The 22383-nt window shown below is 52.9% G+C and overlaps 9 protein-coding genes across 9 annotated transcripts; 4 read left to right on the top strand and 5 right to left on the bottom strand.

Moving 5' to 3' along the window:
* Positions 1-427: 427 nt before the first annotated feature.
* BDZ99DRAFT_576214 (GTPase-activating protein-like protein GYP2) lies at positions 428-4004 on the top strand (the record flags this gene model as incomplete). The annotated part of the gene is made up of 4 exons (XM_033728559.1): positions 428-1272; positions 1322-1673; positions 1721-2559; positions 2689-4004. The coding sequence occupies exons 1-4, from the start codon at positions 447-449 to the stop codon at positions 4002-4004; spliced, it is 3333 nt and encodes a 1110-aa protein (XP_033570271.1). The 5' UTR covers positions 428-446.
* A 1053-nt stretch (positions 4005-5057) lies between these two features.
* Positions 5058-6485, bottom strand: BDZ99DRAFT_526676 (uncharacterized protein; the record flags this gene model as incomplete). The annotated part of the gene is made up of 1 exon (XM_033726159.1): positions 5058-6485. One exon carries the CDS (start codon positions 6483-6485, stop codon positions 5058-5060), a length of 1428 nt encoding a protein of 475 aa, XP_033570272.1.
* Positions 6486-6805: 320 nt separating this feature from the next.
* On the bottom strand, positions 6806-7680 carry BDZ99DRAFT_468278 (mitochondrial 54S ribosomal protein YmL31). The gene is made up of 3 exons (XM_033721207.1): positions 7591-7680; positions 7274-7503; positions 6806-7214 (listed from the first exon to the last, which is right to left on the bottom strand). Exons 1-3 carry the CDS (start codon positions 7638-7640, stop codon positions 7162-7164), a joined length of 333 nt encoding a protein of 110 aa, XP_033570273.1. The 5' UTR covers positions 7641-7680; the 3' UTR covers positions 6806-7161.
* Positions 7681-7753: 73 nt separating this feature from the next.
* On the top strand, positions 7754-8537 carry BDZ99DRAFT_170639 (Sedlin). The gene has a single exon (XM_033712968.1). It carries the CDS (start codon positions 7920-7922, stop codon positions 8457-8459), a length of 540 nt encoding a protein of 179 aa, XP_033570274.1. The 5' UTR covers positions 7754-7919; the 3' UTR covers positions 8460-8537.
* A 1892-nt stretch (positions 8538-10429) lies between these two features.
* BDZ99DRAFT_547229 (uncharacterized protein) lies at positions 10430-11956 on the top strand (the record flags this gene model as incomplete). Its single annotated transcript, XM_033726894.1, has 1 exon — positions 10430-11956. One exon carries the CDS (start codon positions 10430-10432, stop codon positions 11480-11482), a length of 1053 nt encoding a protein of 350 aa, XP_033570275.1. The 3' UTR covers positions 11483-11956.
* Positions 11957-13215: 1259 nt separating this feature from the next.
* Positions 13216-13639, bottom strand: BDZ99DRAFT_170678 (uncharacterized protein). The gene has a single exon (XM_033712969.1). The coding sequence runs from the start codon at positions 13512-13514 to the stop codon at positions 13296-13298; it is 219 nt and encodes a 72-aa protein (XP_033570276.1). The 5' UTR covers positions 13515-13639; the 3' UTR covers positions 13216-13295.
* A 125-nt stretch (positions 13640-13764) lies between these two features.
* On the top strand, positions 13765-16984 carry BDZ99DRAFT_526680 (uncharacterized protein; the record flags this gene model as incomplete). Its single annotated transcript, XM_033726160.1, has 2 exons — positions 13765-14455; positions 14805-16984. The coding sequence occupies 2 exons, from the start codon at positions 13765-13767 to the stop codon at positions 16982-16984; spliced, it is 2871 nt and encodes a 956-aa protein (XP_033570277.1).
* A 2652-nt stretch (positions 16985-19636) lies between these two features.
* Positions 19637-20104, bottom strand: BDZ99DRAFT_170703 (uncharacterized protein). The gene has a single exon (XM_033712970.1). It carries the CDS (start codon positions 20006-20008, stop codon positions 19733-19735), a length of 276 nt encoding a protein of 91 aa, XP_033570278.1. The 5' UTR covers positions 20009-20104; the 3' UTR covers positions 19637-19732.
* On the bottom strand, positions 19725-20829 carry BDZ99DRAFT_468281 (uncharacterized protein). The gene has a single exon (XM_033721208.1). It carries the CDS (start codon positions 20411-20413, stop codon positions 20201-20203), a length of 213 nt encoding a protein of 70 aa, XP_033570279.1. The 5' UTR covers positions 20414-20829; the 3' UTR covers positions 19725-20200.
* Positions 20830-22383: the final 1554 nt, after the last annotated feature.

Genomic DNA, 22383 nt, shown 5'->3' on the forward strand with positions numbered 1-22383 from the left:
TTCATTTGGATCTCCATAATGCACCGAAGGACTACAGACAGTAGCGAGCAGGGGTGCACAGACTTTGTCCAGGTTCTGTACTAAAAGGAAGCTCATTATAACCATAATGACATTAGCCCCACGTATTGAGGGATCGATGTAAATTTATAACATATATGAGATCCTACCTAAGTATGTATCAGGTCGAAATGAGGTAGCTCAACAACTCATTAAGAAATATTCAAGAAAGTTCACATAAAAATCTCACGACTTTGATTGGGCGCACCCTTGTAGAGCTGCCCTCCCGAAACAACGTCGGTCATCCGCAAACCGCAGCTCAGCCCTAACCCAAAGTACCTCTCAACCTCTCCCAAGGATTTCGTGGCCTAGAATGAAGCGTACGGCTCCTCCAACTGCCCTCGCCTGTCCCGCTGACCGCGTCGCAGCTACATAACCAGTCCAACGCCATGTTCAACCTCTCCAACCTTGTCCAGAAAGCGCAGCAGTTCATCGACCCAACCCTCTCAATCACCGGTCCCAGCTCCGACCGCAGACCCTCCAAAGCGACCCTCTTCCGACACCAATTCAGACTCCCCGAGACACAATCCCCGCTCCAGGAGATCACTGCCGAGCTCACACTCTCACCCCACCATTCGACGAGGGGCAGTTCCGGCGAGAGTACATCGCATGCGCAGGAAAGAGATCGGCCGCAGGGAAATCACTATGTTGGGAAGCTGCACTTGAGCGAGCAGTACCTCTGCTTCTCTACCCAAGGGTCGAGCTTCTTGAACACGGCGAGCTTGAGCGCGTCCAGTGCTTTCACGGGACAGACCCATGGAGCGGGACCTGCGGGCAATGGTTTTATCCTGCCGCTATGCGCTATCCGGAGGGTTGAGAGACTGCACAGTCAAAGCTACATGTTTGCGCTGGCAATAACTACCTGGAATGGGGTGTCTGACGGCAAGGCGAAGCCGGGCAGTGCTGCGAGCGGCCAGAAACTGACGATACAGCTGGCCGGGAGCCGGATACAATGCGAACGATTCTGCGATGGTCTCAAAAGGGGTCTCAGGGAGGGCGTTAGGGAGGTTGAGAACCTCCGAGCGGTCGTTTCGGAATGCTACTCTGAATATCTTCTCTCCGAGGATGGCGACGATAAGAAGAGTCACGGAAATGAGGACAGGAAACCCAGAGAACACCCGGATACTGGACTTGGAATGGTATTCAAATACCCTGGCAATGCTCGGAAATTGCGAGACGCGACAAAGATACGGTTATGGCGCGAATATCTGCGAGGTATACCACGTACTGAAGATGAGAGGCTTCAAGCGGCTAATACTAACAGAAAACGGGCGGAGCGCAACTCTAATACGACAACCTACATTCCATAAGCTAATTCGAGTTGGTCTTCCTAATCGTCTTCGAGGAGAAATATGGGAATTGACTTCCGGATCATTCTTTTTGCGTCTTCAAAATCCCAAATTATATATCCAGACTCTCACCAAATTCTCGGGCCAGGAATCTCTAGCAATAGATGAGATTGAGAAGGACCTTAATCGAAGTCTACCAGAATATCCGGGCTTTCAGTCCGAAGAAGGCATTGGCCGATTACGCCGAGTTTTGACGGCATACAGCTGGACTAACGAAGAGGTTGGATATTGCCAGGCTATGAATATCGTTGTTGCGGCCTTGCTGATGTATGTATTTTGCTGGTTCCCCTGGAATCATTTGCTGAACTTCACAGATACATGTCAGAATCTCAGGCTTTCTTCCTATTATCAATACTATGCGACCGTCTTCTCCCAGGATACTACTCGCAAACTATGTACGGAACTCTATTGGACCAAAGGGTGTTTGAATCACTTGTCGAAAAGACGATGCCGATTCTATGGGACCATCTCGCAAAAAACGATGTACAACTATCCGTCGTATCTCTTCCCTGGTTTCTCTCGCTTTACATCAACTCTATGCCTCTCATATTCGCGTTCCGCGTTTTGGACGTTTTCTTCCTGGAAGGTCCTAAGGTTCTATTTCAGATCGGTCTCGCCATATTAAGGATCAACGGAGAGGAGTTATTGGACGCTACCGATGATGGCACTTTCATCTCGGTCCTAAAGTCTTACTTTGCCAGACTGGATGAATCCGCCCATCCTAGATCCGAGAACCCGAAGCTGCGGGCAGTTACAAGGTTCCAAGAGCTCATGGTTGTTGCGTTCAAGGAATTTGCTGGTATCACGCAGAACACCATCTCAGAGCAACGTTCTAAACACAAGGGTGCGGTACTAGAGAATATCGAAAGCTTCGCAAAACGCACGTCTATCCGGAATTTGGGCCCGGAGAGCAAGCGATTGAGTGTGATTGATCTCGGTTTTCTCTATGATCGATTCTACGAGGTGCTATATGAGCGTCAGCAACGGGATGAGATCATGCAGCATGAGGCGGAACGGAAGGCAAAGGCTGGACGGATGAAGGCTACTGAGGTTGTGAGCGGCTTCTCTGGGAATAATCCCGAGGTGGGAAGAGTTGCTCTTGGGCCTAGTCCTACACAGATGGACTACGATGGGTTCCGGGAATTCCTGGCAGGTAAGATTCTGTCTTCCGCACTGCCCTATGATGCTTTCCTTTTTCACGTGACCCACGACCACCATCTCAACACTCTTGAGGCTCCTCCATTGTCGTATAAAGTTGCACCGTTGCTAATGGGGTTTGTAGGTATTGCGAAATGGGCTGTTACCGACTCGCCTAGTTCCCCGCCCGAGCTCAATGGTGACAAACAAAACCATTCATACTTCGGCGGCAGCACAAGAAGTCGAAGTACCACCATATCTCCATGGGGCTCGGGTCCCGAACCAGCCGATCACGAATTCATGAAGCGACTCTTTCGCCGATGGGACACCGACATGAACAACACTCTCAGTCTCCAAAACGTCGTCACCGGATTCGCCCAAGTCAAGGGCACCAAAGATATTATGTCTAACATAAGCTACTTCTTCGAGCTCTACGACGACGACGGCGACGGCAGAGTCGATCGCGACGGCATCCTCCGTATATCAGAGGCACTTCTCTTCCTATCCCGCCGCGGCTTCGAAGGCAACCTCTCCCCATCCCCCTCACTCCACGACCTCGCCACCTCTCCCGAGCGCCGCGAAAACCGCGACGAGCAATTCCTCAGCTCCATCTCCGCCTTCATCCGCCGCTGCTTTGAATACGCCGACCCGGACCACGCCGCCAACCAAGTGCGCCAAGCCGCCGCGGACCTCGCCAGCTTCAGCATCGGCTCCGACAACGACTCGGAAGACCTCGTCGACCTCTCGGATCCCGCATCCCCGAAACCCAACCCCAGCTCTCCTAGACTACTACACACCAAAATCCCGCTCTCACCCACCCCGTCGACGTCAAATCCGCTGTCGCCCGTCAAGGCGAAAGCTACAGCTGCCAACCTGGCCCTCGACCCCAACAACCCCCTCCACATCACCCTCCCCACCTTCCGCATGGTCATCCTCGCCGACGAGGTCCTCGAGACCTTCTTCGAGTCCGGCTTCTCCGCCTCGTTCCGCCTGCTCGACGCGCCCCAGCCCTCCCACGCCTCCTCCTCGTCGAACCTGACTACCTTCTCCAACGCCGCGGCCCGTAACGCGCTGGCGCCGGGCGCGGGCGCTTCGGTTGGCGGCGCCGGCGTGGGCGTCGTGCCGCCGGGTAAGGGGCTGAGGGGGATGTTGGATAATATCGTGAGCGATGGGATGAGGGTTGCGGCGGAGGTAAGGCGGCGGATGGACGAGGCGCAGCGCGAGGAAGGGGAGGGCGAGGGGGAGAAGGGGCATGTGGAGGAGGAGGGCGAGGAGGAGGGCAGGGATGGCGAGTTGCTCGAGGGGGCCGAGACAGCGGATGTGGTGGTCGGCAAGGGGGCTGGGGTGGTGGGGGATTTGTTGGGGCCCCCGGGGGAAGGGAAAAAGGAGGGGGAGGAGGGGGTAAAGGGGAGGCAGAGGAGTGTTAGTGAGGCGAGTAAGATTTTGGAGTTTGAGCGGTAGTGGTGGGTAGGGTGGGGTGAGAGGGTGGGTTTTGTGTGGTTGGCCTGGGTTGGGTGGAAGTGTCTGGGGTCTGTTATAGGGTTTGGTGTTTTGGGTGGCGTATGTGGTTATAAGGCGAACTTGTTTTGCATATGTCAGTCGGTTACGTAGGGATGGCGATACGGGGTATATGGAAGATGCTTATGCATGCGCATTCGTCTCGTTCGCCTGTGTTTACTGATGCTGAACTGCGCTGCCTATCCTGAATCCCCTCGGAAGATACTGCCTAGAGCTAATAACTCTGCTGACAATAGTGCGCCTTGAAATGAGAGTTTAGTATTTTATGCTAAAAGTAGGTTATTTTTTTTAGCGGTATGAAGACGTGTGAAGAGGAGACACTCGTGTATGATTTGGCCTTTGGGTTTGGTGTAGCTTGGGAGAGAGAGTGGATCAGATATTAGGATTGAAGATTTGGTAGGGTTGAGATGAGAAATAGAAGTCAGTATGTGATTTTGAGTTAGTTGATGTTGGCATATTATTGGAGACGCGTGAGAAATGGGCGGTGACTTCGAGATCTTGTGACAGAGGTCGCGAGTTAGACTATTGCCTACCGCTGTTTTCGGACGATTTAAGAAGTTATTGTTGTAGGAGAGGGAGATTGGGCGATGAATTGAAATATTGTGAATGGGGGCTTATATTGGACTACGGAATTGTAGCCTGTGCCCACTCCAGATTCAGCTGATACCAAACTCCATCCGCCACTGGTAGTGCCTTTACCGAGTATGCTACCAGCGTGTGACAATCCCAGTCCATCATCAACCCGGCTAAATAACAGCTACCATTGCTTAGGACCACTGTTCGTCGCATTGCGTCGTGCAGTAGCGAAAGCGTAACGCAAAACTCACCACAGCAGCGTCCGCCATCTGAACCCCACCCATCCGTCGCATCCAACGTCACTGTGATCCGTGAGCTGAGAGTTGCCGGAAGGCCGAACCCAAACCGAAACCACGTCCCTCACCAACCCGCCATCCTAGCCCTCCCAACGCGGTCATCCCTAAGATACCGCTCACGCCCTCATTGCCCCCGCCTCCTACCTGCCGGCGGCTCTAAGCTCAGCCTCCCCACCACTCGCCCATCCTCTATCTCATCCATGAGCGCATCGTCGCTCATCTTCCTCATCCTCGCCTCCTCCCTAACCACCAACCCGGTCATCTGGCGCGCCTTCGTGGCGGCGACGCGCTGTACCCTACCCCCCAGAGGTGGCGGCGCCATCAGCGCCGTGCGCATCCGCATGTTCGCGCCGGTGCTCAGCGGGTCGTGGAGCGTGGGGTGGGATGCTTTGCGCGTGTGGGAGAATATCGGCTTCATGACGCCGGGACCGCGCTTCTTCGAGAGGGCGGACGTAGGAGTGGCGGAGCCAGATTTCTTACTGTTGCTAGATGGGGTGACGAGCGGACTCGCTATCGTGACGTTTTTCTTCGCCGCTGCAGCTGGACGTGGGCGTTTCGGCGGAGGCGGAGGGCTGTCTTGGGGCGCGTAGTCGGAATCCTCGTCGCTGATGTTGACTATCTCTGGTGCGGCGCGCTTGCGGGCAGGTTTGGGAGTTGAGGGGTTGGTAGCATTCGAGCTTCCGGCCGCTGACGCCGATGCAGCGGGCTTGGTCTTGAGGCTGCTTGCGGTGCTCTCACCCGCTTTCTGAGTTGTCAATGCGGTGGATGATTGAGACTGGGTTGGAGCGACGGCGCTCTTCTCATTCTGAGCCTGAGTTCCGCTCGCTTGCTCAGATGTCGAGGCTACAGGCGTGGGAGACATAGGAGAAACAGGATCACCCCTAAACCTCGAGAAATGCCTCGCAAGACTTGGAGGTGGTTTGACCGGCGTCCTGGGCTCTTCCACAACCTCCAGCTCCACGCCCTCTTCTTCTTCGTCTGATGTGTTGGAACCGCATAAGTCGACCACTTCACCTCCCTGGACGATCACAGGAGCAGACTCTTCCGTTTTGACGGGGTCGGTAGTGTCATTGGTGTTGGCCGTGGGATTGGCCTGTCCTGCGCGCTCGAGATCAACAGCCTCTTCGATATGGCGGTCGGAATCGATATCCATGTCGAGGATTTCGATCTCTTCTGGCGCGACCGTCGAAGCGCGCTCAGAGGCTGCATTGCTGAACCCATGACCGGAACGGGAGACGTGATACGGCGTGACTGGAGGCGTAGCTGGGGGAGGGCCCGCAGTGCTAGTGACATGCCGCGGGGTTGGAAGTTCTAGGCCCGCTGGAGGAGTCTGAACGCTATTGGCATGGCGCGGTGTGACTGCCCGCGTCGAGGCTCTGGCAGTCGGAGCTGCAGGCTCAGAAATCTGACCAAACGCTTCTGTGAGCTGAGCGCGCACCGAGGCTTCGGCAGCGCGGTTCGAGTCCCGAAGCGCGCGTTCGGCGGCCTCGTTGCGGGCGACCAAGGCGTTGTATTTGCGCCAGAGGCTCCGCTGGCCGTGGTCATCAGCCATAATGGTTGGCGGGCGACGAGGTTGGAGTAGGTGGAAGGAGGATGAGAGGATGAGAGGAGAGGGGGGATGAGAGGTGGAAAGGGAAGGTGAATGTGGAGGTGAAGTTGGAGGGCGCTAGTGGGGGAGCATGATGGGCGGTGAAGATGGGGCCAAAGGGCACGTAGATGAGAAGTTGATAGGTGGGAAAAAAGTGAAGTGGTAACTTCTGATAAGATGGTTGCGAAAATGTGCAGACTGATACATTGATTCGTGGGAGATGCCATCATGGGATGGGGCTTTGAGTCTAATGCCACTTACAAAGTGGAACAGGAAATATGCAGAGCATTTTCATGGTCCTGTACACACGTCTTTGCTGCTTCTTGAGGCGTCAGGATACGTCCGTGAAGATCTAGGAGTCAATTATGTTGTCACAGTGCGACTTAGATCCGCCCTCGAAGCTCGTACGCGACGTCTGGCCCTGATTGAGCCACCCCTGGCAGCGGTATCGAGTAGTCGTTCGGGTAGGGTTGATCATATGAATCGTTTGCGAGGATGTCGACAAGCTGTTGTCTTCCATACACGTGAGGGTCAGTAAGACGCCAATGTGCTTCCAATTGCCTGTTCCGTATTGATCCATTTATTGTTCACAATATTGTACACAGAACTCCACCCTCTTTCCTGCCAAATATACACACGCCTAGAATCCAGGAGGATTGATCCTTTGCGAAAGCCTCGTCCACTTCGGTAGTTCTGTTGAACAGTCAATTATCTATTATGGCTCTCCCACCGAGGTAGCGATTCGAACTCACTGTGTATTCCCTTCCGATACCTCTTCACCTTGCGATCGAAGATTGTGTATTTATCCCTTGGCAGCATCTCCGCTTCCGTCGGCATGTCCTTCTTCCACACTTCCAGCTTCTTTGTCGAGAGACCCTGCTTCGCCAGCGCCATATCGAGAGTAGAGATAATGTCATCAACGCGCCGTAATCGTTCGCGGTGGCGGTACTTTTGGTGTCGAGACAGGCGCCAGGGCATCTTCCTAAGAGGGAGGTATTAGCGGGATGCGGAGGTGAGACATGAGGTTGGAGCTGGAGGCAATTGGGGACATCAAGGGAGATTGCCGTACCATAATAGACCCCCAGATAGGGGCGACGTTAGGCGGAAGGGGCCGAACATGGTGATGGATGGCAACTGAAGCTGCTCGAACCTGAGGTCGTCGCGAGAAAGTTGAACGTCGAAATATTTGCCAAGACGGCGGTTCTTCGGAAGCTCTGACATCGAAGCTATTTCTAACCGTGGAATTCACCACGTCAATCACTGAAACCATATTACAGCTCTCAGAATCGTTTCCAGGACCTCTGACTGCTCAAACTAACACCCGAATCAATCACATACCAGAACTACCCATATACCCAAACCACCCATATTTCAGCTACCACTTGCCTCTGCATCAAAATGTCCTACTACTTCTCTATCATCGGCACAAACGACAAAGCCCTCTACGAGCACGAATTCGGCACCTCCAAGCAAGGCGGCGACGGCATCGCCCGCTTCCCCACCGAATCGCGCCACCACATCCAGTTTGTCTCCAATAGCAGCATCGACATCGTCGAAGAGATCCAGTGGTCGCCCACCACCCCGACTTCCGGCGGCGCCCCCATGTACCTCAAGCACATCGACAAGTTTCAGAACCTCTACGTGTCGGGCTTCATCACGGGCGGCAACGTCAAGTTCCTACTGCTGACGGCACCTGCAGCGGCACCTGCGGCGAGGAGCAGTGCGCTGGCGAGCTCGGCGCGCGCGAGTGCGTACCCCAGTAGCTCGAATTATAATCCTACGGCGCCGGCGACAGAGGAGGCAGTGCGGAATTTCTTCGTGGATGTGTATGATGCGTGGGTCAAGACGATTATGAGCCCGTTCTACACGGTCAATGATAAGGTCACGAGCCCAGTCTTTCGGGGAAGAGTGGCGGGAGCGGCCAAGAAATATTTGTGAGGGGCCTCTCGTTGTGGGCAACTTGAAAAGCTATAATGTGGTTCCGATGGTTGGGCGAAAGTCGGAAGCGAGCTGGAAGCGATAGGTCGCTCTTCTGGCACGAAATGGCGGAAAATACTCGTGAGGGGTATCCCATTGCAGGGATACTTGTAAGAGCTATAGTATGGTTTCCACGATCGGATGAAGTTTGGTAGCGAGCTGCAAGTCACAAGGGCATATTCTGGCCTGATAAGGCAGAAAGGCGTGTTTGTCCATGAGGTCTGGCGAGACTTGGGAAAGGGCTGGGGACGAGTCCTTAGGAACGCCGGTAAAGAAGGTCCAGGGCCTCAGGTGAGCTTCCTTCAACGGACGTAGAAGGCTTCGGAGTGCTAACGGCACAGAAAACAAACGGCGGTGCATGAGCAGTGCCAACGCGTTCTATGATACGCAGGAGCCATCCATTCCTGGCTATCCATGTGTGGCCCATAGACGCTGATCGTGCGGACTGCAAGGTAGACTATGAGGCCGGTCTCGCCAAAGAATTCAGAAAGAAAAACATTGGATAGCCACTATAGAAGACCTCCTGGAGAATCAAGGATGCTTGAAGCTCCATAATCCACAGAATAAAACTGCTTAGTGCTACTTTGACTATTGCATGCCAGTGCTTAGTGAGGGTGCATTGAAAGCGTTGAAGGCTCGCATGTGACCCAGGAGCCACCCACCTACCCAACACTCAAACCGACGCTGTGCAGAGCTCAGGTGCCGGTGGCCCGAAATCTACGACAAGATATCAAAGCGCAACTCTCGCCAAAGCCTTGTAGATAAAAAGATCCGGAGTAGGATAGCCACTTACATGAGCTAGGCAATGGGTTTCGGCACACGGAGATATCACTGTTCGAGTGCCCGACCCGGAAGCAACATGCTATTGTCAGCAGCAGCCCTCTTGCTTGGAAGTCCCCCGATCAAGAGGCAGCTCAGCTCCGCTGCATGGGACTTGACATGGCGCCTGGATTATCGAAGCCCGACGAGGTACCCCGGACAGTGGCAAAGGAGCGTGCACACCAATACATGAATGGAGCGCACCCATCTATCATGCAAGCTATGGGTATGCAGTGACCATCTCTCAGTCCATTTCTTGTTCCTGTCCCCGCTTTCACAAGTTTGGTCATCATCACGTGACTTGGGCTGTCAGGAAAGCCCCTGATATCCACGACCTGATTCACGGGCACGTGAGCTTTACATCTGGTTTCGATCTAGCGCGAACGGTGTGAGGTGGCTCAATGCTGTACCTTTGGCTGCAGTCATGTTGTCGCACACGCTCAGTTCACGATCTCTGCTTATTTTGGCCGCTTCTGTGACAAAAAGCGAATGAGGTACTATACGTCGAGCTGGCCGACACACGCAGGCACCTAATATTATCATTAGCTAATAATCCGTCGGTCTTGCTCTAGTTGTTACTGAGAATAAAGCTGCGCTCTAAGCCAATGAACCTCCCCTGAGCATCAGAGCGCAAGTTCTACCACGCTCAGGCTCTGGTTCCTTCCCCTTTTCGTCGCATCAACACAGCCTTGACACCTCAAAATGCGGTACGCCCAGCAGAGGCCTCATCAGAGCGCTCCCGTACGTAAATAAAAATCCCAGACTTCCCCAACTACTAACCTCACAAAATTATACGACCGACCTCGACTTTCTGTGTGGACAACTACAGCTTCTTTGACAGCCAAAGCAACGGACAGACTACCTCTCTCGCCTCTTCTTTGAACCCAGCGAACCCCCGCTTCGGTGATATTTACGAGTTTCCACAGTTGCAGCAACGAACAGACCACCTCGCTCGACTCTTCTTTGCCTCAACGAGCTCCCATTTCTACAGCTTCTTTGGCAGCCACAGCAACTAGCAGGCTACCTCTCTCGCCTCTTGTTTGCCCTCAACGAACTCCCGCTTCGGCCAAGAACAACACCCTCGACCTCCATTCAAACCCCCAACGGTCACAATGGAGGCCCCAATCGTCAGGCTTCCGGATAAAATTCGCAAAAACATCATGCAGTATCTACCACAAAACTCTATTCTTGCAATTCGCAAGACTTGCAGGAAGTTGTACTGGGGAAAAGACCTTAACAAGGCGCCAGAGGGTGCACACAAGAGACCGTGCCCCGATAATACTCCTGAACCCTCGCATAAAAAGCCCAAGCGACGTCCTGGTCGGCGGGTGAAGAACCCCGGCGACGGCAAGGACAAATACAGGGCTAATGCTAATGAGGCCACAAAAGCGAAAAATAGAAAGGAGGATGAAGAGATTGAGGCGCTCGAAAAGCTCATCCCACGTCGTCGTATGGAGTGTGAAGCGAGAAAATTGGTGCACTTGCAACTGAGACAAGAAGCGACCAATCTGACCAATTTATTAGAGAATGTGAGGATGATGAATCCCACGCTAGGCAGCCCACCGCCTGCACGGGAAAGGCTACGTCAGCTTCAAGATGGAGGGCCTATTTGGCAATGGGGTTGGCACGCCGATGTTGCTAAGTGGGAGTGGTTTCGAATTCAATACCCGCTAGCCACCCCCTTCGAGCAATGGGAGTCAGACAAGGGTTTCCAGCAACAATGGCCGCAACTGTTCGGGCTTCCGGCACCGAATCCTACTCAGCAAGACCTGAATAGGAAGTACCTCCTCCCTTTGAGGGATCTTTGGCACTGGGGTTTTAACGAAAATGTGTGTAGATGGGAGTGGTATCGGACGCATTATGACCATTTCGGTCCCTCCTTTGTGCAATGGGAGTCAGACACGACCTTCACAACACGATGTGACTGGTTCTTTAAGGTCGCGCCCCATGTGGCCACCCTGGCTGACAAGCAGAGAGGCAAACATCTGTTTACGTTTGAACGGGAATATTGGACTTGGGGCTGGAATCCCAACGCTGGCCACTCTGGTCGCTTTGAGTGGTATTTCCAGCACGTCAAGCAGGGCTACGCCCCGGTGAAGCAGTGGGAGTCAGACCAAGACTTTTTCGAACGTCATTTATGGGTTCATAGGCTTCCGGGTCAATAAGCATCGCCCCTCTTCCGCTCAGAGAACCGCGACATATCTCGGAAGACTACACGTAATAGCCCCAGGATGATTACGACCACTATAGGACAAGCTACGCCTCTCGTCGCGAAAACTACAGCCAACTTAACAAGAGAACAAAAGGAGCATTCCTCAGCTACGAAAAGCAGAACAAGCGCAGAAGGGACTTGAAAATTTGAAAGCTCATCCCTTTCTAGAAGACAAACACAAAAAAAAAATTAAAACATCCAACTAAAAGAACTAAGAAAAAGCTGCTTTTATGTTTTTATCGAACGGAACAGGAGAGGAGAGACACTGCAAGTGCCTGAGGGATTGTAACGAGACCCCGGTTGCTAGATCAAGACAGTGCGGGATGTGTAGTTTTTTCTTTCTCTTCTTAGGGCCTCGGTGGCCTCTACGTGGTCTATACTACTACACAGAGGCTCACGAAGGCGAGGCAGTCTTTCTATAGTATCCAAATTGAATATCTTTGCTTTGCACGTTGCACACGCATGAACCGATGTGAAGCCTTCCTAGGGGGTCCGTAACACTAGGTCACGGATGTCACGTTTAGCAACCTTTAGAAATCAGGCGCTATTAACATCCATTTTCCATATGCCTGATGCCATTAGAGGTACCCCAAAGGACTGCTTGAGAACAATGCTTGAATGTAAAGTTTCGGACAGCTCAGATTGACCTGGCTTTTCAGCATATTTTTTTCGCCCGGCTAGCGCCGTTAGAGGCGCCTCAAACGACTACCTAAACTCAAGACACGACGTTGTGTTTAAAACAGTCCAAATAAAGGCGAGATTTTGCATTTACTTCCTACCTAACCGATTCTTTGAGAGCGGCCCTAGAGGGACCCTCCAAGAATACTATGTGATGTAAAGTTTGACACTGCGCGAATTAGCCATGGCTTTTCTACACGCTTTTCCCACGTGTCTAAAGCTGTCGGAGGTGCCTTGGAGAACGACTGAAGATCACCTACAACATAACATTCGCGAGGGGCTAAATCGGTCCTGCTTGCTTTATTTCATCGGTCGGTTCAGTAGTAATCTCACAGCGTGAACCGCGGAAGCGTTTTCGTGGTGTAGGTATAAGGCCAAGGACTCTCGTGCCTGTTCCGGAGGCCTGGATTGGAGAATCCCTTTCTAGGTGGGTTTAATCACCTAAGGGCGCTTCTACTTGTTCGACTTCTAGGTTCTTTCAATGCTATGTGACTTATGTCCGGAGGCTGAAGGTAGTTCTAAGACGTCTTTTTTCGATGACCAAGCTTCACATTTCTTTTGCTGTGCACAACCAATTGGAGGTGTGGTACCATTGTACGAAGTATTGACTCCTCAGAGGCCCCCATGACTATCCAACTTTCAATCTCTCACCGCGTCATTTTCCGAGGGCTGTAGTTTGGAGCACCGAATTTCGGGGCGCGGTCAGTTACCTTAGGGCCCCTCACGCCTATTAATGTTTGAGAATCGACGATGTCATTTCTTCGATCTTGTGAATCGGGAACCTGTCTCTCTTACATGCTGATACGCTATCTCCTTGGCTTCGTGGCACAAAGTGGAGGTCTGTTGTTGTCGTTTTATCAGCATTGGTAGACGTCGAAACTGTGGCACCATGTATGCGGGTGACGGCGCGGGGGGATAGCGCCACCATGTGGCCCGCGGGAGCTTAACCCCAACATCCCCTCTGCTCAGGTCGAGTTTCCTGCTCATGTCCCTCTCTGCCTATATTCATGAATTGACACCTTTCATTACTATCGCTGAGTGTCCTCCGGTCAGACACTCTAGCCTGCCTACCACTACCTAGCTTCGTGTTAGAACCCTCGTCTGCGATCATCGTCTAACCGCATCCAGGTCCTTGCAACCTCCCTCGAGTCACGACACGAGCATATCTGCGGTAGTAGGGTTGATTCTTGTGCTTGCCAAATGCCTACACAAGACTGCCTTTGATACGAGGAATTTGCGTCAGGTTCCTGCTCGCTCAAAAGCACCATCAGGAGAGCCCAGCTGCCGACTGGACAGTGAGTCAACATACAGTTCAATTTCCACAGCCTTCAAAGTTACATCACTTCTGGCTGTCTGGAATCGGAATGCAAGTTTGGCTCTTGCTCGCCCAACACCATCGTCAGGAGGAGCCCAGCTGTCGAGTAGGCAGTGCATCAAGAGGAAGCTCAAGTTGCACAGCCTTGACGTATAAGTCGCGTCTGGAACTTGGAAAACCTAGAGAGGCACCCCCCGCAGTGGTACACAAGTGTGCACAGATTTGTGGCAAGGTACTATATCATGGCCAGATATCTGGTAAATCAGCATATCGTTACCCCCAGCCAGCGGGACTCTCTCCAGGCTGAGCTCGTGGGGCGGATGCAAGACGAAGGCCTCAGCAGGCTTGAAATGTCGATAGACCTTGACAGGAGAACCTTTGAGGCATGGGAAACCAGGATCTTCAACGAATATGATGTATTCCGCAACACGGACTATAAGTCCAAGAACCACATAAAAAGATGGCTGAGGTATCTCAGAAAAACCAAATGCGGGCCTCCTCAGCTTCAGGAAGCAAATAAAGCCAATTCCCGGAGAGTTCCTAGCCAGGGATCAATCAGCTCCTCGTTTGGACCGCAGCCTGTTCCTGTGGCCGATCCCTTGCGGCCACGATTTAACCCCCTGAATCCAAATATATCATCCTCAAATCATGCACCTATAAATCTCCCACGAATACGCCTCCCACCTATGCTTTTCCCAAAGCCACCGCGAGTCAATCAGCAGCCAATCGCTTTGCCGCTAGTTCATAAACACGTACAAGGGCAAATAAGCACTCCAGCCTCAGAAGTCTTGCCCACCAACGGTCTGCATCGAGAGTTTCCGCCTTCACAATCTACATCTCAGCACTTCGCTTCTCTGATGAATCGACCTTCAATGGAGCAAAGATTCACAGTTTCATCTACAACCTACCCGCAAATGAGCTTTCTGACTCCAGGTATCTCATCCTCAAAATATCCGCCAAATAACCCGCCTCCAGCTGTTACCTCTTTCAATTTGCTGCCTCAAGTTGATCACGACCCGAGCAATGAAGTTATAGTCCGTTCGCCTAATGCACCCCGTTCATTCACAAATGGCTTATATAAAGCCCCTGAATCTCTGAGCGAAGTGTCTCAAAATGTTGAGCGTCTAAACAATCATGCTCGAACTGAAGAGTCTCGGGAACAACGCTCGAGTCTGGACTGTTTGAACTGCAGACAACGAAAATGGAAGTGTAATAGAAACAGACCTCATTGTATGAATAGCCCTACCTCCGAATACACGCTATGTTATACTGACGAATCCAGGGAACCTGTCTACTATTCGAGGCACAACGTACGTTTCCGAGGTCGAGAACACTGCTTCACGAAGGACAGGAGTAGTTCGAAGCGTCGATTACGATCGCTCTCGTAAAGCACAGCACCTACCCGAGGCCTCGCAAGTGGATATTATTCAATTGTCTCCACTTGACGAGGATTTACGTGCTGAGCATCTGATTGATCAGCCTCCCATTAATACGTTATCAATCGATAAGCCATCGATTGCCAGGCCTAGCATTGATCAGATCTCAAGCAATCAGGCTCAAATCATCGAAGTGACGAGCGATACACCCCCAGGATTACCGGCTCGAGGAGCTCCACCGCCAGCAAAGCGTTCAGATTTGGGGCACAAAACGCAGGGCCCAGAGTTCGCTTTGCCGATGAAGCCAAGCCCCAGACAATGGCGGTCCCAGAGTATGCCAGCAAGACAGGGTGGTAGTGGTCAGTCAACGGAACGCGTGGCACTGGAAGCCGAATTGCCTAAAAGCCCGCCAACTGAAATCATCGCATCGGGAAGCGCAGTACCTGTGAGTCAGTCACAGAGAAACCAGTTACCGGGGAGTCAACCGTGTGATAATCAGCTGGTTCAATCTCAGTCAACCTCAAGTACCACTTCTTCGAGTGTTCTGCCTCTCGCCGTTTCATCTCTATCTAAAGGCCCGGCATCATCATCCCGACTGGCGCGACATGCAACATACCTCGAACTTGATACTCCATGCACTCAAGTGCCTAAATCGAGCGAGATGCAACTACAAATCTACGACCTCGACAGACAAGACCTATATCCCATTTCCGAATGCATTAGCCTGTCAGACATTACAGACGACTTGAACCAGCATTCTTTCTCATGGGAGACGTTCCAGGAGCTTCTCGCCGAGACGGAGCTGGAATATTCTCTGACACATCACTCGATCCTATGGCTGCATCCCGAGTCGAGGACCGATATCCGTCTTCGGTCACCACGTAATATAAAATCGGCGGTAGAGGCGTATAGACGACTCGGTCACAGCTTGGTTCTTTGCGGCTTTTTTGAGACGCCGAAGCCTATACTCACCAGAAGTGATGTCCGGCATGTTGAGGCGATTTCACGATGCAGCTTGACTTCGTGTGCGACGCCGCAGCCTAGTGAAGAGGGAAAAGAAACAGAGTGTAGTGACTGGAGGCGGGAAAAGGTGTCTCATAACGCTTTTAATCCTTGTGAAATGGTTATGCAGTCAAGCGGGCCTAGAGGCGATGCTGTTGCTGGCCTTACAGCTCAGCAACCAAGTGAAGGCGAGGTCTTCCACCTAGCCCCAGCATTGAACGCATCGGAAGACAGAGGGCTTCAAAGCACAGGTAGTGCCGAAGCTGATGGCGATGTTCAGAAGGAAGGACAAGAAGAGCTGACCCTTGAGGATACTGAATCGCGTGACACGAACGTGCATTCGATCGATAACGAGAGTTCTGACGGTCCTCTGACTCCTCGGATGGCCAACGCAGAGGACTCAATCGCGATCGAAGACCCTTTGTCACAGAGCCGAACCGGTTCCCAACAAAGACGATCTTTAGGTAGCGAGAATTTTCTCAGCTCGTCAAGCATCTCTCAGAGCAGCCCTGGCTGCGAGCAGCAGGAAGTTACAGCTCGCGAGGACAATGAGTTCGGCCAGCCGAGCCAGCAGACGTGCGGGAATAGCGAGCTGGGCTCGGCAGGAGTCTCTCTACCGCAGAAACGAGATGCTCTCAAACGTAGACAATCTCCAGACAGCAGCAACCACGAGGCGGAGGGCGAAAGACGGGATAAGAGGCCGAGACTAGAGATGAGCTCGCCGCAGCCTCTGGACGAGTTGAGAGATACGATTGTGGTGCAGCCAGCGTCCGGTCTGGTGCGAGACCAGGGACCAAGTCAACCGCTGGAAGCTCCATCGGTTCAGATGCCTTGCGCAATTGAAATCGAAGACGATATTGAGTACGAGATCCAGGATATCGTTGAAGAGTTTTATCAGAGGAGAGGGAGGGGCAAGGCCAAGATATACAGCGTCAAGTGGAAGGAATTTGCATTACCCGAAGATACCGATGCGGTCAACATGAAGGATACGGAGGCTCTTGATCGCTGGGAGGAGTTTACAAGAGACGCCCGATTGGCAGATGGAACGCTACCTGACGGTTTCCGTCGCGAGTTGCAGGCCTAAAACGTTGACTTACATCCTATCCGATTCCTTCATCCTTCTCGTTTTACGATCCTACACTAGGGTGTCCGCGTTTTTTCCCGGGAGGAGGGGGGTATTGTCACAGGCTACGCCCTGGGTATATTTCTCTTCTCATTGACTGCCTCACAAACCTCCGCTCGTCCCTCACGTTAATTCGAACCAACGCATCTTTTCCGTTTTGCACCGATTCGTATAACCTGTCCGTTTCGCACCGATTCGTATAACCTGTCCGTTTCGCACCGATTCGTATAGCCTGTCCGTTTCGCGCGGCTTACCCGTTCTACACACCTAGCATAGAATCGGTTTCTATTCTAAAAACCAAATTTTATACTAGAATCGGCCAGGATGTTCTATCCTGTCTAATTCGAAACACCTCGATTCATCCTTTCCGTTTCACGTCATCCTTCATCGTTGGGGGAAAGACTTAGTGTTTGAAGTATAGAACTAAGTTTGGGAAGATGGGGAAGGGTTGGGAAGAATGGGAGATCTCGGAGTCGAAGGCTGGGAGGTTTCTTATGAGGAATGATCTATGAGGAATATCTTACGACTTGAATTTCGGCATATATACTATAGTACTCGGGCCCCGACGGGGTCCGAGTAGGTCAAACAAAATATTATATTTTAACATGGTGAAATCGAATATTCTGAACAGCCCGTATAATCCTTGACATGCTGGGTATCCGGTTAGAGAAAGATGAATTTGATGGTGAATCAGTAGATCGGCTCGTTTGACTTTTGCGCAATCGGATGTTCGCTGAGCTATGATCAGACGAAACGGGAGGATCAGGTTGATGATCTTCTTCGTCACTAAATAAGGAGCGTGCTGATGATGCCTGACTCTGAGATGAGCCTCGAAGACATCAAAAAGTTCACCTATTTTATGCTAGGAGGAGCACGTCATCTCTATATGCTTCGCTATCTCGCCGTAGTGAGATTAGACGAGACGTTGGAATCGTGTTGATGATTATCTCTATCACTAAACCAAGAGTTCGCTCATGGTGTATGGCTTTGAGATGAGCCTCGAGGACATACGATATTCGCTTCGCTTTATTCCATCGAGTTACTTCACAAACTCGCACAAAGTCCACGCTCGCCAAGATCCAGTCGCGTGATACTTACATGCTTTGCTCTCGCAGGAGTAAGTTCAGACGAAACAATGAAATGTGCTCCTGGCCATCTACATTGTTTTGGAAAATTTGTAAGAGTATATATATAACTCCCAAGGTTCGAGTCTTCAAAGCTTTACCAATTGCCAGAGTCACGTGCATGACACATGAGACCCATATATCCTAAGTGGAAGTGCCCTTAGTGCACTCGGTAAATGACAGCTGCCTGGGGTTCGTAGGAAATACCTCCGCGTTAACCTAGCTGACGCTGGTATCCTTGACCCTGCTACCTTTTGACCCTCGCACGCCTCGGGCATCTTCGCGCCGTGGGCACCTGGGTAACTACCCGTCGGCATCTACCAGCTGCAGGCCTCCTGGTGCCCGAGCCCACGATGAGCTCCTCGAAATACGATGTGCGGGAAAAACAAGGAAATGCACGCGGTTGCTGGCGGCTCCGCAGTCGAATGCAGCAACCCCAGCGCTGGAAAAGGCATCGTCGTTATTGGACGAAGAGACCCCTGAAATAGTATGGAAAGACGGAGAATGGGATATGACGAAAGAAAAGTATCAAGCGGCGATGGAACTCTCCGAATGAAGCCGAACAGCAGTGTTGGCGGGGGTGGCCTTGCCTACTGGCTATCGTGAGCGCTACGCCGCATGCAGCGTGCGAATGGCTTCTGCGAATGGCCGAATGGGGACGAGTGCGGTGCGTCGGTCTCTGCAACTCTGCGCCCCCACCTCCACGTCATTATTGGATAATTGGAGAGCTGCCTTGTCCGCCAGCTCATGCTTCAGAACTCCCAACTCAACCTTCTGCTGAGGTTGCTGGGCGTGCATGCAGCAGGTAGGATCGACCCAACGCCGCCTCTTCCGCACCCTCTCTCTTCTCATTTTCAGCCACCTCAACGCTTCTGAGGAAGCCCCCCGATAACTTAGAGGACACTTGTGCGCTCGCTACACCTGCTTGCCTCCCAGCGAAAAAAACGCCACCGACGACACCACGCAACGGGCGCCAGTGTCACATTTTACCGCCGGCCCTGCCCTGCCTGCCCCTCTCCCCCAGACCTGCCCGCGTCCATCGCGACCGATCCTCCGCGTTCCCATCGATCCATCTGGCTAGAATAGTGCGTGCGTAGAAATCGAGAAAGCCTGGCCGCCCCCCCGCCACGGCCCCTTCGAAGCACGAAAAGACATCGCGGACAGGGAAGAGGCCGCGGGAGTGCAGTCGGGATGGCAGGTCGTTTTAAGCAAGCACGGCGAAGATCTCGGGCCGCGACGTCGGGGGGCTGCGGCGCTGGTGATAGGACCAAGGTGGCGAAATTGGCGAGGGGGCCAGGGGGGTGCGGATCTGGGAAATACATGGGGATCTGCGACTTTGGGGGGTGTGTTGGCTGGGGGGGAGGGGGAGCTAGTGGTGACGTTTTTGGTCACAGCCTTGGAGGGGAGCACCTGCATGCGATTTTGGGGGGTTGCGGTGTGGTGGGTGACGATGGAGGGTGCGGGAGGGAGGGAGGGTGGTATGCGGTGGCACTGTTTGCGATTGATGGAGGGTATGGACCGGGTGATTGGATCATGATGAGGTCAATTGGGTAGTATCGTATCGTGTGCATTGCAAGTGTAGATGCTATGCCGACCAACGCCAGAATCCAGATTTCCTTTCCCAGCGCCTGCGCTTGTGTATTTCGCTATTAAAAAAAACCCCCCCAAAAAAAACCCAAAAAAAACAACCCTGAAGAACAGGAGGGTATTGGTACATGAATGATGACTGAGTCCTGCCTAAGGCTTTCCCGTAAATGCTGCATGTGTTGCTCTGCGCCCCAATTTGTCGGTCTGAAGAGATGGATGCAGCGCCGAATGTACGGTGCATATGCATGCTGGCGTGCGCATGCCGTGATTCCATTGCATTGATAAAAGCAAGTCAGCCAGTTGTGCCCAGCCAATGAGGCGGGCCGCGCGAGTCGTCTCTGGAGGTGCGAGGTGTTTGTCGTGGATGTCCGGAATGGTGATGGAGGGATAAAGTGAGCTTCCTGTCCATTGTCCAATGACTTGATCTAAAGTGGCGGGTGGTTGGTGATTGGATGCTTGGAGTCAGCTACCGACCCTTGGCGGAGCTGTACTGTGAGAGCGAGGCGAAAGAAGACGTCAGGGCCGAGTAGCCCGAGGATGTCGATGAGATGGAGGATATAGAGGAGGAGCTGGGGGTCCGGATTTGCTGGAGGTTGAGCGTGACGCAGCTCTCACAGCGGGCGCCTTCGGCATTGCAGCGACCGCGGCATCCTCGCTCGTAGTTGACACAAGAGAACATGGTGATGGTTGAAAGTGGTGTTGAGAGTAGACGTGGTGGTGATGTTTCTAGCCTGAGGAGGTATAAAGAGTGCTTTGGTTGCAGTTCTGGGAGTGTCGGAGCTTTATTCAAGAGCAGGTGTGAAGAGTCGTAAGCTCGAAGGGTCTAGAGAACTAATGCAACAACGGAGGACGTGGTAGTTGATATAGGGCCCGCAGCAGAGGATGTCCGATGATGTCGCGTCTGCAGGCTGCCTCGTACCCAACTAGCGTGCGTGTTGTTTCTTGGAGGTGTGACTGAAGTTGGCCGAGCGCCCAGACAGGTACCAGCAACGGCAAGACGATAGTCACAGGGATCGGGAGGGCTGATTGGTGGAGAGCAAGCCGCTGCCTGGGCAGTGTGAAAGGGCTCAGGTTCCAAGGACGAAGAGATTGGGTTGCTTTCGTGTGCTGGCCGTCATGGCATCGGGCTCAGGGCGCCTTTAAATGCTCCCGAAATGACCTGCAGCAGTTCAGGCCCTGGCGCTGGACGCGCACTGTTCGCTGTCTTGTCGTCTGCAATTAGAATACCCTGGGGTGCGGCGTTTTGCTGCCCAGGACGTGCACTGCCCCCGTCCACGTCGTCTCTCTTACAAAGGTTACCACTCCGTCCACACAGCGCCGGACTCCGGGAGGCCCCCTGAGCCTGGCTCGTCGTGAGGGACTGCGAGAAACGCCCGGCTCTCTCTCCAAAAGCCTGATCATACCCGACCAGCTGGGGCCGCAACCACCTGCTCAAAGCGCGGCGTCGTGCCGACTGCTACCGAGCGAAACGCAGCCTCAAACCACGCGAAAGACTGTCGCACCCTAAATTTAGGCTGTTTCGCAGCAATGACGCCGCCCGTACAGCTGTCTCTATCGCCGTGGTGTTGTGCGCACGCGGTGCTGATCTTACCCCATCGCAACCTTCACTATTCTGAGTCCGGTGCTGACCCCTCTGCTGCCTCCAAATGGATGACTACTCAGCCTACCTGCGATGCGTGCAGGGATCGCGAGAGAACTCGTCGGCCGGTCGTCAACTGCTCGTCCAAGATGCGAGTGGCATCATCCATGGACATCGACCGCAAAGCCGCGATCGATGTTTCGAGTTGACAACCAGGATCCAAAGAGAAGGTCACCCCGAAGTCTAGAAGCTCACGGACTTCCGCACCCTGCACTCCTGGAGGCTCCGAATACCCTCCCTTTCCATTCAGTTCTGTCAGTCGGGCGTGGTCGTGAGGCATTTCTGCAGCATCTCACATGCGCACGCGTCGTGGCAGGGAGTTTTCTTATTTCCACGAACGAAGTCGCTACGTCTTCTCTTCGACCCATTTGGCCTCGGACACCACGTCCCGAGAACTCTATTCAGAAACCAGCTCGCTGACTGTCCTGCTTCCATGCAACCTCACGACCTGGTAATCGCGCGTCAGCGCAAGCCTCATGCGGAACCAGCGGGAGTCCATGCGTGATGTATTTCGACTCATCCATCCAGCGCCGAGCATTCCGCACAGCCGCATTCGAATCTCCATAGAAGGATGGTAGAAGAACTTTATTTCGGGCCGTAATGGCCTGATGTTATATCGGACATGCACCGGACTTCCCAACTCGTTTCATCCTCCCTCTCCGTCAGGAAGCTCAAAGGCCGATGACACCACCGACAAATTACCAGCAGGATGAACTCGTTGTTTGAGAGGCAATCCTCTACGATCGGACCTTGCGGGTCTAGCCGTCGAAACACCGTTGATCTCCACCGTCCGCCGTTAATCTTTCGATGGCCTGGATCCTGTAGGGCTGGATGTCCGCTATCGGCCCTACAGCCCCAAATATCGGTCACGAACGCACCTACCTTGGGACATAAGAGGTTTACGACGCTCTTGAATATTGTTCTTCCCCCAGACATTCCCCGCGAAAGTCTGGTCGTGATCTAAACTTTGGATCGTGGCATGAGATGATCTAGCTGTCTTATTTCAAGGG

This window comes from Mytilinidion resinicola (genome assembly GCF_010093595.1).
Source record: "Mytilinidion resinicola strain CBS 304.34 unplaced genomic scaffold BDZ99scaffold_27, whole genome shotgun sequence".
Taxonomy (NCBI): Eukaryota; Fungi; Ascomycota; class Dothideomycetes; order Mytilinidiales; family Mytilinidiaceae; genus Mytilinidion; species Mytilinidion resinicola.